This window comes from Spizellomyces punctatus (assembly GCF_000182565.1).
Source record: "Spizellomyces punctatus DAOM BR117 chromosome Unknown supercont1.3, whole genome shotgun sequence".
Taxonomy (NCBI): Eukaryota; Fungi; Chytridiomycota; class Chytridiomycetes; order Spizellomycetales; family Spizellomycetaceae; genus Spizellomyces; species Spizellomyces punctatus.
Genome location: NW_015971539.1, coordinates 484794 through 498156, shown reverse-complemented (window position 1 = coordinate 498156; position 13363 = coordinate 484794). Strand labels below are relative to the sequence as shown.

Here is a 13363-nt window from a genome sequence, read left to right as displayed (position 1 = left end):
CTTCATGAATTACATTGCCCCTTTGTTATAAATGCATCGTCATACAGGCAGAACAGCAAGAAATGAACGTAATTCCTTTCAGAAGTGCCTCATTTATGTCATGTTGGGCACCCTACTTGAAACTGGCACCCACCATGATACTCCTCCAATCCCACACTCCTGAAGGCATGACCCCGAATGCCCTATTAGCGATGGATACTGAATTGATTAAAAGCTGTCTGGCGATAATTGGAATGCAATAACCAGAAAACAAAGCAAGTTGTGTCGCCGTGAAACGAGGTCATGATCTGACATGCCAACTCAAACTATACAAGTAGGAATAGACAAAAATCCACAGTAGGTAAATATTACTTTACATGTGTGTTTTGAGTAGTTTCAGTGATGTTCATCTAGTTGGCTTGCTGATCTGCAGTCACTCTAAGCGCCGTCATGTTTCATCTTCTTCTACTATTGAACTTTATGTCTATCGTGATAACTGCTATACTGATCCCTTGCCCTCCTGTCAGTTTCTACTCTACGGGTCGTATCCTCGGCATATTCACATTTGAATGAGTTCATACCAACAAGGCGGTCTTTGTCCTGGTTGTCAGTGTAATTAAGGTCATCATTGGTATCACCTCGTCACCCTGAGGTAACGTTATTCTTCTTCGCTTTACTGCTACTCGCAGTCACCAGCGCCGCATACTGTAGCGTATTTATTGTTTTTACCGTGTGTTCGACAGATGGAGATGTATTTGCGATCATGACACAGGCACAGTCGTTTGCTATCAAGTAGCGTCGCAAGACCATTGTCAGGGAACAAGTCCGAAAGGGTATGCGTTGTCCCTGTGCTCCATTGCATAGGGATTGCGCCCGAGCACGAATTACTTCCTTCAATGCAAGGAGCTCAGTATTGATCTGCCTTCCCTCGCGACGCTCTTGGGCAGTTTGACTCCTCCCCGGCATTTTTCCCTCGTCTGCACCGTGCTCAGCACCGGCGAGGTCCACAAACACGAGCGTACCCCCAACACACGGATGACCGCCATTTCTACTAGCTCTTTCCGCGCGTTCCTCCGCAGCCTTAACACGCTCCTCAAATACCTTCAATTCCGCCTCTGCCGCATCGATCCGCGCCTGGTCAATTTGCACTCCTGTGATTTTCCATTCGCCGTCCACATTTACGTACATTTTGGATTGTTCCTCAATCTTTATGTCTGTACACCGCTTTCCTACGGGCACTAACTCTGATTCGGCTTGAAGCACAGCCTCACGCGCTTCCATGACTTCTTTGGTTACAATTTCCATCTCGATAATGGCATGCGAACGAGAGCTTTGGTCGTGGAGCGTGGAGACCCCAGCGGTGCGCAGACCGGTGCCCATGACGACGGCCTTGGCAACCTCTTCAGCATCTCTGCAGGTAACAGCATGAAGCGGTCGAACGCGGACACGTCCGTCCGCAAACTTTTCCGTTTGCGAACGAATGTGTACCTTCCCATCAGCATCCTGCCTTACGTGACATTCAGCTCGTTGTTTCAAGAGATCATAAACTTTCCCGTTGTAGAGCTCCGAAAAGCGTACGTTAATGGCCAAGTCGGTCCCTTCCTTGTGATTGATAGCCTTGAGCATTTCGGCCACCCTGGTGGCGGCTCTGTAGTACAGACCAAACTCCTCGCCATATCCTAAGACTGTATGCGTCTTTCCAGAGCCTGTATGGCCGTAGCAGAAACAACTCCCCGTACCACCCTCCATAACACGCAAAAGAATGGGCTCGACGGTAGCTGCGAACGTGGACGCGTTGTCGTCCTTGTCCCTGAGCACTCCGGCGAAGCCCCCGCCGCTCCACTTTCGCAATCGGTTGTTCACCTTGCCAGTCACATCCACCACATAACTGGCTTCGTCCTCCTCCTTGACTTCGTATGAGACCGCTGCGCTATTCTGGCTGATCTCGATCTTGGTGAGTGGCCGCCAACGGACGAACACACGCACAGCGCCGTCGGGTGAGAGGTCGACTTGATGCTGCTTTGCCATTTGCTGGCGTAATGCCTCTGGCTTCTCTTCACTGAGTTAGCCAGCCGAAGATATGACGAAAACTAAATGCTAGATCTCTGGTACATGATCACTTGAAAAGGTGATCTATGCCAGCTGGGTACTAGTGCTATCGGACAGCTTACGTAATAATCGGATCACGTGAATGACATTGATGAGGTGGGAGCGGCAAGATGTTTGCGAGACTGGAATCAATGGAGGAAGTTCCCACCCTTCAGATCCCTGGACCTTTCCAGCTACTGGATAACTTGCCTACGGAGCTCATTCATGCGGTGACCTTGCACTGTGAAGAATTGCCAGATTTTCTTAGTCTTTCTCGAGTTTCTCGCTCGACGCGGGCTGCCCTGTGGACACCAGCATTCCGTAAAAAATGGTTCCAGACGCACGCTTCAGCCACACTTTCATACTTCAAGATTGCTGCAATCCTCTGCATTCCCCTGCCCGCCACCGAGCTGTCAACATTCTTGCTGGAGAACCTTGAGGAGGCCCCAAACGTTGAGCAACAAAGTGATGCTCGCTCTGAGGATTTCGATGATATTCAAGCCTCGATGGTGTGGGTGTGGAAAGATGCCATGCCGTGGTTTCTGCGACTGCAGATTTTGACGATGGGGAGTCAAATAGGGGGCCCCACATCCTTTGCGGAACTTGGGCGATGGTTCGGCATATTTTGCACATCGCCCTTGTATCCGCATTCGACAATGGTTCCGGCTGAAGTGCTGCGATATGCATGGCTAGCTTCGCAGTTTGATATCCAATTTGCGGACAAGTTTTGTCATACTGCATTTGCACATGCCTTTGAGCAGAGAGGTGCTCTCTTTAACGAACTGGGGAGATCTGCCCAAACGGAACAGGCAACGTTTACGACAGAGTTTCGAGACTTTCAACGATTTGTTCAGAGTAAAATCATCTCAACGGGGCGAATGGAACCTGATGGTACGCATGTATTTGACAGTGTCCAAATCTACTGAGGTCCTATGTCTTCAAAGATGGCAACCTACCACCTCATCATTGCGAACGATGACAACCCGTTTCCTTTGTGATTGCATAAACAATTGTAGATACGTACGTGTAGGAAGGTAGAGATACTTACGGCGGAGACCGTTTTTGCTGCCAAAATATGTTACTTTTGCTGTCAACGTGCAGACAGTCCTCGTTATAAACCTCCTTCATTGCCAGTCAAGCCAGTCAACAGCCCCACGCTTTGCAAACGCCTTCTCGTCTTCTGAGTTTAAAATCCAAAAGACATTCGTTTTGCTTTTATGAATTATTTACTTTAAAGGAGAATTTCCCACAAAACTTTTTGCATGCAAATTTGTGTTGTTGTAAAAGCGCGCGGATGCAAAAAATTGTATGTTTATAGTCATGGAAAACGTGCCAGGATTTTTTGCCTTCTTTAAAGGGCGCTGTAAAAAGGGGGCGACTTTTGTGCGGTTCAAAAAGGACAAACGGCCAACTTGTCCTCCAAAAGTTCCCACGGCAAAAGAAGGGCCATTGGCAAGCTTGCAATCTAGGACGGAGGATTCCCAGAACAAGCCATTAGGGAATACTTTCGGAAATGGTCGTTCACATTGCTACGCTGCCTTCGGGACGTCCTCTCTACCACGGCACTCTTGTACAGAAACGGTTGGGTGGCAAGACTCGCAGGAATGTCGTCATTTGCCGTCCCATTAGCACAGAGGATATCAGCACTGTCGCGGATCTGTTGAAAAAGCAAGCCGAGCAGTCTAACGGCAAGAACCAAGATGTGATTGAAACGGGAACAGACTCCAAGGAGGAGTCGAAAGAAAAGGATAATATGGATGCCCTAGGACATTTGGCTGCTGCGTCGGTTGCAGGTAAACAAAAAGGACGAGGTTTAAAGCTTGTGTATATTGTCAAAAGATATTTATTTCTCCAAATTGTAGACTCTCCTTTAATGATCCTCGGTACTGGAGCGCGAACCTACATTCATTTTTCAACTGTTGAGGAGGTGTTGGATGAAAGGGAATGCGGTGCTGCATGCAACTTATCGTTGACAACATCCCAGAAGGAATATCGTTTCCTTGCTTCCACATCAACTGACTACACAATGTAAGATTTGAAACCTTTACGCTGCAAGCACCAAAGATCAGCTGCTAACATGTGCCATTGCAGATGGATTGCGGCTCTACGTGACTCTTTTGCTCTACGCAACTCAACCACACCAGTAGTCAGTAGGACCTCAACTCTCAGCCGCTCCCTTTCGCAGTCCAAAGGACATGGCGACAATTTCCGCTCTCGCAAATTTGGCTTTCCTGTAAGAAGCCACACCGTGGATTCCATCATGAGTGCAGGAGTACCTCCTTCCTTGAAAGGGGAACACGCAAATGACAGTGAGCAGGAAACAGAAAATGTAACTTCAGCTCCCCAGGATACTGTCCAACTGCAAGAGACAGTGCCAGCTACTGGCGGATTGAAGTTGAGCAAACGACCTTCTCTCGTCGGTCGTAAGCGTACTGGAGTCCGTTTTGCGGAAGCACCAGACTCTGGAATCAAGCATGCCCCCGTTGCATACCCTCCACCGATTCCACCCAAAAATGATGTTGCGGACGATGGGCCAGTCAACTCTCTCAGTCGAAAAATAAGCTCGTTCCTTCGAGGCGGATCAGGTGCTGACTCTCGGGAAAAGGCACCAGCAGCCATGGACGAAGTACTCTCCCCTCGGCCTCCGAGTCCAGAAAGAGACAGAGGCGACCGTCCCCGCCGATCTGGAACTCTCCCCCGGCTATTTACAAAACTTTCCAACAGCGGTGACGCGCCAGAGGATGACGGTCGCGGTCGTTCTTCCAGCCGTCCGCACAGTGCGCATCCTGACACCCGGCCACGCAGTCGGAGTAGGAGCTTAACGCGACTATTGACATTGGTTCCCTCCGTACGAATGCCAAGGAGTCAAAGCCTGGCTTCCATGTTCAGAAAGCATGCAGACGACGCAGTCGTCCACGAAGAAATCCGGGTTTGATGACTTTTCGTGCTGCGTGATGGGTGCAGGGAGGGGGGTGGTGCGTGCCTTAGACTATTTAAACGACCAATATTCATGGATGGGGCCATCTGTTTTATGCATGATCGGCGTGCTGGACACGTCCAATTCAATATCTAGAGATGGCATTCTAGGAGGGGTGGATTTACATCATATTGCTAGTTTCTCATGTCTGTATTCTACTTTTTTATTTCTTAATATTCGAATACACAAGCTGTACATTTGATGCCTTTCCAGGTCTACTTTACTAGTAACTTGCGAGAGAGTCAGACTTACCCAACAAAACCCTTTATTTTGACCTTTGAAATTTTATGCACAATCAACGCATCATCAAGGGAGAATTCGTTACTTCATGCACGAATAATGTATGTGTTGCGGTGTGGAAAAGCCCCAAACATAAATCACATTTAACAGATAATTCCTGCTTATGCAGATCGTGTAACATAGTGTTGAGGCGATTGAAAATGGCACTAGGACCCATTATTATCCGGATTAATCCGGTTAATCATATCGCATAATCAGAACCCCCCTCTATCGCTCAGATTGGTGTGGCATGTATTGTAATGTTTTTTTTTTTTAAACTGCGGTGAGGCGCATGCCAAAGGTCTATAAAAGGGGGGCCTTTTCCCTCTTTCCTCTTTACCCATCCTCGACTCGAAGCATCTGCGCAACGCTCATTGCGACCCACACAACCTCATCGCGACTCGGTCAACCATGAGAACGCCGATGTGGTGGTGTCGAGGACCTCGACCGCCCGACAGCAACCGTGATCAGAACCAGCAGCAACCAATCGGATCCGATAACAAAACCTACTATTATACTGCCACATTAGTTGAGCTTGGTTGGTATGTATCGATGGCATTTCTTGCATTTCTTGTCATCGGGTCACCTCGCTGACATGCAGTTTTTTTTAGTCTCCAAGCCTTGTCACTGAAAATCCACCAGCTTGTGACGCTGCCCAGTCGATTCGCTCCTGGATGCAAGAGTCTGGCTTCAATGCCATCAAGAGTTCTGGATCAAGGCTTAGTAGGGACCATGTGTGGTGGTGGGCAGTTATCCGGTTAGAACAACCGTTACGTATTGCGTGTATAATTGCCTAGTAGTGGTTAGATAGCTTTTCCGAACCGGTTGTCGCCGGTTTATTCCCTGGTGTAGTAGCTAGTGCCAGTTTCTGTCACCTCTACACTAATATAAGTCCTTATTTAGGACCCAGGACCATGAAGAATCCTCCCCCAATGACAATGTCATTCTCACTAGAGATCTCGTTGCTCATTCTTCTTCTTCTTGCTCTCATTGGTGCTTCTGTCCAATACATACGTCTAACGCCACTGTGCAGAAACACTATCACCAGCATACAACACAAGATCCACATTGTACAAACCCATCACGTCCGATACCATCCCGTTCGGCATGCATTCAAGTACCCACTTTTCTACTTTCGAGTCAAATTGGGTGAGGATTTCAATGTACCCTGGTGGTTAGCTGGGTGGGAGAGAGGGCTTTTTGCGGTGCGAGAAGGCGACTATCTAGGCGGTGGGGATGGCAGGAAGCAAGGGTTTGGGTTAGGTTTGAAACAGCGTGTGCTTGAGTTATTGGCAAGTATGGTGAGTCAAAGAAAAGGCTCAAGTATGTTTATGAGTATTTTAGTAACTCCTTTGATAGGGAATCTCAACCTCGGATATCGGGTCTATCGAACTAGTAACAACACCGCGTGTGTTGGGCTATGCATTTAATCCCCTTAGCGTTTACTTTTGTTATTCCTCCACCACCCCGTCAAATGTCCACGCAGTCATCTTGGAGGTGAACAATACGTTTGGTGAACGCCATGTGTACGTTTGCTGTGAAAAGAACCGTGTGAAGAGTGCCCCTGGGTAAGGAAGAGGTGCCGTAACCTCTAATTATCAAATGTGCTCATATTCTCTGTCCATTGGCAGATATGATTATAGTCACTCGATAGATCGATCCTTTCATGTCTCTCCTTTTAATAACCGTAGTGGCAATTATGAAGCCCATTTCAAGCACCCAGACAAGACACTCGACGTCCTACTCAACATCAAAAATTACACGGATGCATCTTTGGCAGGACTTTCCAAGCCATTATGGTTTACAGCACGAGTATGGGGTGATGCATACGCTCTCGACGCACGTACATGTGCCTATCTTCTTGTCACATACCCTGTGACCGCATTCTTGACCTTCCCAAGGATTCTCCGGCAAGCGTGGATCCTTGCGTACCGAAAACGAATGAAAATCTATCAAAGACCGAGTCCCATGAGGGTACCTAAAGACGGACGAGGCATGGTATGGAAGCGATTGAACAATTTCCAAACGTGAGTGGCCCATACTTGATCCATTATACTAGATTTGTTGTCTTACCATTTCTGTTAGGTTTTGTCGACGGACAGTCTTTGATCATTTCCACATCCAGGCAGAGGGACATTCCACCAGTCTAATTGTATATGAGCAGGGCAGGCCTTCATATACGACTTTGCACGGTGGTGCCGGGTCTCCTCCGATCAAAGTTCATGTGACATCACCTGCATTCTACACGACACTTGTATTGGAAGGAGACGACGTTGGTCGAGGGCTGGGACACAGTTTTGTTCGAGGTGATTGGACGTGTACAAAGGGTGATCTGGAGAGGTTTTTGGGAATGCTACTTTCCAAAGAGGGCAATCGTGAAGGGAGACAGCCAATGTCGGCCGAACCTAGAGAATGTCCAAAGACAAAAAAGGTGATATCGCCGTTCAGTTATCCTGGTTTTGCTCATATGCATCAGCCATCGCGTCCACAAAGACTGTCGATCAGGTGGAAGCTGTGGATGGGGTCCCTATCGATTCGACTGGAACAGTCTCTGTTTATATTAGTAGCAAACTTCACCATCGATCCGTATTCAGTAGAAGAGCGCATTTTTGCGTACGCCATGGACGAACAGGCGGAGAAAGTCGCGCATAGTGTAGAACCAGCGAGTGACAATTCGGAGAGCACCTTGATTGGCGAGATTGATGATGGTGCAGATATACAAAGGAAGGAATTGGATAGATTTCAGGCGCTCGCAACCGCTTTTCGCAAAAGCGTCGGATCTGCCATTACAGTCAACTAGAATACTGTACAGGGTTTATGATGGACACAGTAGACAATATATATTATGCTCAGAAACCTGAAAACCTCGGAACGTCCGTGCGTCTTCTCACTTTCTAAAAGACCACCCGCGCCAAACCCAATCACAACCTTGATGGGAACCGGAATCAGCTTATCTGAGCCCAAACACAACAAATGGTTAAGAAAAAAACTTGAGATGCAAAAAAGACTTGAGAAGGTGGCAAGGATATTACCCCCGCACCCACCTTCTACGGAGCCGTACCACAAAAAAAGGGAAAATACAACACGAACCGTTTTTTATGTGGATGGCACGGAGTGTAAGTGAAATGGAGGAGGGGGAGGGAGGCATCTTTAGGCGCTTGAAAAAGCAATACATAAAAAAAAGAAGAAACGACACCAGGGGGCCGCGGTACGGGATTGTTCACGTCATTACAAGCACTTTGTGCACCGTACTTGAACACCGAGGTGCCCCCATTATTTTGTCCAGTCACTTACGTATCGTCTTCTACAAGCCAGGAAGTGAAAGTGTGCATTCCCCGTGCGCGAAAAGCTCCTACCGAATGTGTTGATCCGGTTTTCTGTGTAAGAGCATCAGAGTGAGGACTGCATTGGTACACAAGATCTGATCATTTATGATCACTTACGGTTTGTGTGGTTGCGACCAAACCGGATCCTGTCCCTGCTGGGGTGCTTGAAGGGACGGACGCTGCTGCAAAACTGGCGGACGGGATCGCTGAAGGGATTGATGTGAGAGTGGGGCGGACGGTGGGCGCAAGTCGGAGGAGGGGAGTAGCTGTTCGGGAGGCTGTTGCAGCCGTTCGGCGGACAATTGGTGCAAGCATGTCGGAATGTGTTGAAACTTGTAAAGAACTTAAGGTGAGGGAAGTTTGCTGCTTGCTTTTGGAGAAATCGGAACTGTGATTTTGTTGCCATGGAGGAGATTACGTACAAGAAGCTAAGCCTCTTCCGGGTCTGAATTGACAGGTTTTGGCAGATAGTAACACTTCTGGTCTGAAAAAAGGAAAATCTAGTAAAGATTTGTTCTAGAACAACATGAGCAGTGTATTTACAGAAGCCAAAGGGCACATCAAAGTTTACAAAAGTCACAAATACGTCGTAATCCAAGATACTCATAAGAACAGACTGCACTGAGGAACCATCCAGTCCAGCTAGGGAAAAAGACTTCCTACCACGACCGATCCAACCATAGCGAAATGGCTCATCGTCTCGTTTGAGAACCAAATCGCTCTTGAAATTTGATTAAAGCACGATTGAGACGATCCAGCATCTCCAAACTTGTTTCCTCCTTTGTGGGCAGTTCATTCTCTCGCAACAGCGGGTCCTTTACGTTTTCTGAACCGTTGTTGGACGTGTGTGAACCGTTGGGTAGGCTGCCAGATGATACCTCTTCCGGCGATCTTACGAGTCCAGGTGCAAAATCCACGGCAGGAGACGTTATGTGCGCAGGGGGAGTCCGAGGTTTCGCATCTGGATGATTAGCCAGTTCCGGACTGCTATCTGAGAGCTCCAACTTTGGTTCCGTCGCCATAGAGACTTGAAGGCGGGTGATGTAATCCGATAGTTGCTTTACGCGCTTGTTCATCTCCCCCAGCGTCGCCTTAGCATGAGGGATTCGTACCTTCACTGAAAATCCTGCATCCAGTTCGGCTGCATGCCCAGAAGAAGCCGGTGTAGGTTGCGAATGATGTTGCGCCTCTCTGTTCGCTGAATTTCGGTGGAGCATGCGTTGTGGTCGGGGCACCTTGCCATTTCGGGTGTTAGGCTGGCTGGCATTCCGGCGTCCATTCTCGCCCTTTGTTCTCTTGGTCTTTGCGTCGAGCTCCGATCCCTCTTCAGCAGAGCTGTTGCGACCATTGGTGAGCGGGCTTCGCAGCTCAGTGGTCGATTTGTTTGATTCGGCGCATATTTCACCCACATCTACCCTGATATTTGTGTCCTTTTCTTCATCAGGGGTATGTGGGATGGGATGAGACACTTGTTCACGCTTTCGCTTGAGATTTACTTGCGTTTGATCTATGCCCGCTGGATCTACACCAACTTGTTCGACCTCAATCGTTCTTCTTTCGATGAATGCAATGTCCCCTAGCGGTGTACTCTCTGTCATATGATATAAATGTTTGAGTGTGAGTCCAGGGCAGGAGAGACGCGAAACTGAACACACCGGAAAACAATTCCTTCACGACCTCCACACTGGCTACATCGTGAGAGGATCGTCGCCGTACTGCATCATTACCGACGTCATTTTCATGGCTGCCCACTTCTCCAGAGGAGTCATCAGGATTAGGTTCGTCACCGGGTTTGAACATGAGTAGTTCGGTATAAGGTTGTGCGGCCTCCAAGCTATTCATGGTATTGCGTTTTTTAGGAGTTGGCTTGCCGCCTACAGCGGAGCCATTGCCACTTCCCGGTCGATCCCTAGAAGTTCTGTGTGAAGTAGGTCTTGTGCTATGCATAAACAGAGTGGTAAGGAGACATAATTCGGCCACATGAATTTCACACGGAACATACGTGGAATGCTGGTGGTGCCCTGGTTGACATCGTTCACAGTAGTAGTGTTTAGGCAATTTTCTGGGATTTACGTTCATGCATTCGCAGTGCTGCCATACGAAGCAGTCCTCACATTGAACCATAACACCAAAAGACTCTGTGACCATTGAGGAGCGCAGAATGGTTAGCGAACAATGGTCCTTGCCAGATCCTCTCTCCGAATTACTTTGCGGAAACTGACCTGTACGCCCGCACACGCAACGGGTGACTTCATCGTCTTCGGTATCGCCAAGCTCTGCACTGTCGTTGGCACGACTAACACCACCTCCTCTTGCTGCTGTAAGAGAAATAATGGGATTAACCTCTGATGACCATGTCCTGGAGATTGGGGCTTCCATTCTACAAGTCTGTAACATCCACAAAGAATTACAACTCACCCATGGACGCTGTCAGTCGGATTCGTCAGCGCTGCTTGAGGCATGAAGCGCCCATGACTTGGTAGGGTGGAAAACGTTTGTATCGCTCGATTTGCCAGTCGCTTGAGACTTGATTCACGTGACCTTGAAGGATTGAGTAAGCGGACGGAGCACCCGTTGTGGAGAGCAAGGCCAAAAGAAGTTCATAGCATAGGCATAAGATGGACGAAGTTCCTGCGTCATCCCCTGATGCCGAGGTACTTGTTTTTTTGAGATTATGAAGTCTTTTAATCTTTTAAACTTACCAATCTCACCTGCAGCAGGCTAGCGGTGTGGTCCCTCAGTCGGAATTGCCGAAGCGGGTGAATAGCAATCCTGCCGTGGCCACCGCAGAGACGAAGAGCGTTGCCCCTCCATCAGGTCTCTTCGATACGTCCCAAGGAGTCAACGAGCCCCTTGGGGGTATTAGCGTGCCCTACGATGGAGGACCCGATAAAGGTGGTCAACGAAGAGTTATCGCCGAAGATCCAGAGTGGAACCTTGCTGCGGTGGAGAACTTGAGCGAATTATGTATTCGGTCCATCGTGGCGAATTTCGAAAGTACGTTAATGACGTATGAATGAATTTCTTCAAAATTTTTAGTCTCATGGATAAGCATGCTTGTTACAGAGCGGCCCGTCTTGACAGGCATCCCAGCTAAATACCGAGAGCGATTGCTATCCTCTATTTCCGTTGACCTTCCCCTAGTAATAACAGCGCCCTTAATTCCTGATGACACATATTGGAAAAGAAAAGCGATTGCAACGTTTAAACTATGTGATCCATCCGCGCATGGGGGAGTGTGGAAACGACTGTTCTTCGAATTGCACATGCGTCGAATAATTGAGGCGTACATACCAGATGGGGAACATTTGGACGCATTCTTAGCAGACTTGGATTTGGCAGCGTCCTACGTAGAAACTATACGTATCACGCAGCTATTACCTGTGGGTTACCAGAACAAGATGAATCTGGATCAAAAAGGAGTAGATGCTCGACGTTTCGGGACACAACGATCAGGCCATGTTCCGGGTTCAGAAAAATCCGCAATGGACGAAAATGACAAAGAGTTTACCAAGCCAGGATCGTCTCCAGATCATTTAGACATTGGCTTGATTTTAACAAAGCTAAGCAAAGTGTCAGAACTCAATCTGTATTATGGGTAAGGGTACCCTCATGTGTTGACTTGACAAGCAGGCATCTTGATACATTCACCATAGGGTACGAGACTGTGGGATCGATTTTGATTGGCAATACTTTGGGATGACGTTGAACGATTGTATATCGCTTGCCAATGCAGTCAAGGCTTCCCATCTCTCGAGTTTGACCATTCAAGCAAGCAGAATAGACGATGATCGATGCCGATTGCTATGTTCCGCCCTACTGCAAAATAGCACCTTGCATCGACTTGGTAAGACGCATCCCGCGTACCCCACCATCACTCTAGGAGAACTAACATGGTCTTCGTTTTTTGTTTTATTGAAGATTTGTCGCACAACCGAATTGGGGATACAGGTGCCCGCGGACTGGCTAAGGTGCTCGGCACATCAACAACCGCCCTAGAGTACCTCAACCTCTCGGATAACAAAATCGGGCGTCACGGAGCTCGCTGCATAGGATCGGCGTTGAAACAAAACAAGACATTGAAACATTTATCCTTGAATATGAATTACTTGACAGATGCAGGCGGAGCCAGCCTATGTTCTGACTTGCGTGAAAACGACAATCTTCAAAATCTGGAACTCAGTAGCAATAGTCTTGGCTGGACGACGGTGACCTCTTTATGTGATTTACTGAAACACAATGGGAAAGCCCTCGTCGCTTTGGACCTCAGCTGCAACAAGTTGGGGCGAGTGGCTGCTGGAAAAAGTGATGGGACGCAGGAAACTCAGACAACTGAAGGAGTGGATGATGTAGCAGGAAAAATGCTATTAGATGCCATTAGTCAAAACAAGGTTAGAATCACTTCAGTTTCTCGTTGAATTGGGACCCGTACACCTAACTTTCCTCGCAGTACGTTACAACTTTAGACATAAGAATGACGCAGCTTTCCGAGGAATACACTATCGCCATTCAAGGCATAGTCCAAGAGAACAGGTCGGCCGTATAACCTTACAGCCAAATAACTTGTACATAGAGATCTTATCTTAGTTTTAATCACATTACCGATTACACATGAAAACGAGTCCTCTGAAGAACATACAGTTCCTCAGTATGCCAAAGGTGCCCTCTTATCCTACTCGATTGACCACTTCTTCTAAGACAAGAACTCTTTGTG

General features: G+C 48.0%; 6 protein-coding genes across 6 annotated transcripts; 4 read left to right on the top strand and 2 right to left on the bottom strand.

The window, feature by feature from the left end:
• Window positions 1–332: 332 nt before the first annotated feature.
• SPPG_01862 (uncharacterized protein) lies at window positions 333–2287 on the bottom strand. Its single transcript, XM_016750174.1, has one exon. The coding sequence runs from the start codon at window positions 2005–2007 to the stop codon at window positions 622–624; it is 1386 nt and encodes a 461-aa protein (XP_016610820.1). The 5' UTR covers window positions 2008–2287; the 3' UTR covers window positions 333–621.
• On the top strand, window positions 2199–3315 carry SPPG_01861 (uncharacterized protein; the record flags this gene model as incomplete). Its single annotated transcript, XM_016750173.1, has 1 exon — window positions 2199–3315. One exon carries the CDS (start codon window positions 2199–2201, stop codon window positions 2991–2993), a length of 795 nt encoding a protein of 264 aa, XP_016610819.1. The 3' UTR covers window positions 2994–3315.
• Window positions 3316–3458: 143 nt separating this feature from the next.
• SPPG_01860 (uncharacterized protein) lies at window positions 3459–5241 on the top strand. The gene is made up of 3 exons (XM_016750172.1): window positions 3459–3860; window positions 3930–4095; window positions 4159–5241. The coding sequence occupies exons 1-3, from the start codon at window positions 3581–3583 to the stop codon at window positions 5000–5002; spliced, it is 1290 nt and encodes a 429-aa protein (XP_016610818.1). The 5' UTR covers window positions 3459–3580; the 3' UTR covers window positions 5003–5241.
• Window positions 5242–5586: 345 nt separating this feature from the next.
• On the top strand, window positions 5587–8187 carry SPPG_01859 (uncharacterized protein). Its single transcript, XM_016750171.1, has 5 exons — window positions 5587–5865; window positions 5935–6624; window positions 6683–6891; window positions 6955–7350; window positions 7409–8187. Exons 2-5 carry the CDS (start codon window positions 6238–6240, stop codon window positions 8121–8123), a joined length of 1707 nt encoding a protein of 568 aa, XP_016610817.1. The 5' UTR covers window positions 5587–5865; window positions 5935–6237; the 3' UTR covers window positions 8124–8187.
• Window positions 8188–9133: 946 nt separating this feature from the next.
• SPPG_01858 (uncharacterized protein) lies at window positions 9134–11183 on the bottom strand. Its single transcript, XM_016750170.1, has 5 exons — window positions 11068–11183; window positions 10872–10967; window positions 10652–10787; window positions 10305–10588; window positions 9134–10240 (listed from the first exon to the last, which is right to left on the bottom strand). The coding sequence occupies exons 1-5, from the start codon at window positions 11069–11071 to the stop codon at window positions 9342–9344; spliced, it is 1419 nt and encodes a 472-aa protein (XP_016610816.1). The 5' UTR covers window positions 11072–11183; the 3' UTR covers window positions 9134–9341.
• A 76-nt stretch (window positions 11184–11259) lies between these two features.
• On the top strand, window positions 11260–13306 carry SPPG_01857 (uncharacterized protein). The gene is made up of 6 exons (XM_016750169.1): window positions 11260–11303; window positions 11367–11646; window positions 11716–12247; window positions 12306–12496; window positions 12571–13040; window positions 13100–13306. The coding sequence occupies exons 1-6, from the start codon at window positions 11268–11270 to the stop codon at window positions 13193–13195; spliced, it is 1605 nt and encodes a 534-aa protein (XP_016610815.1). The 5' UTR covers window positions 11260–11267; the 3' UTR covers window positions 13196–13306.
• Window positions 13307–13363: the final 57 nt, after the last annotated feature.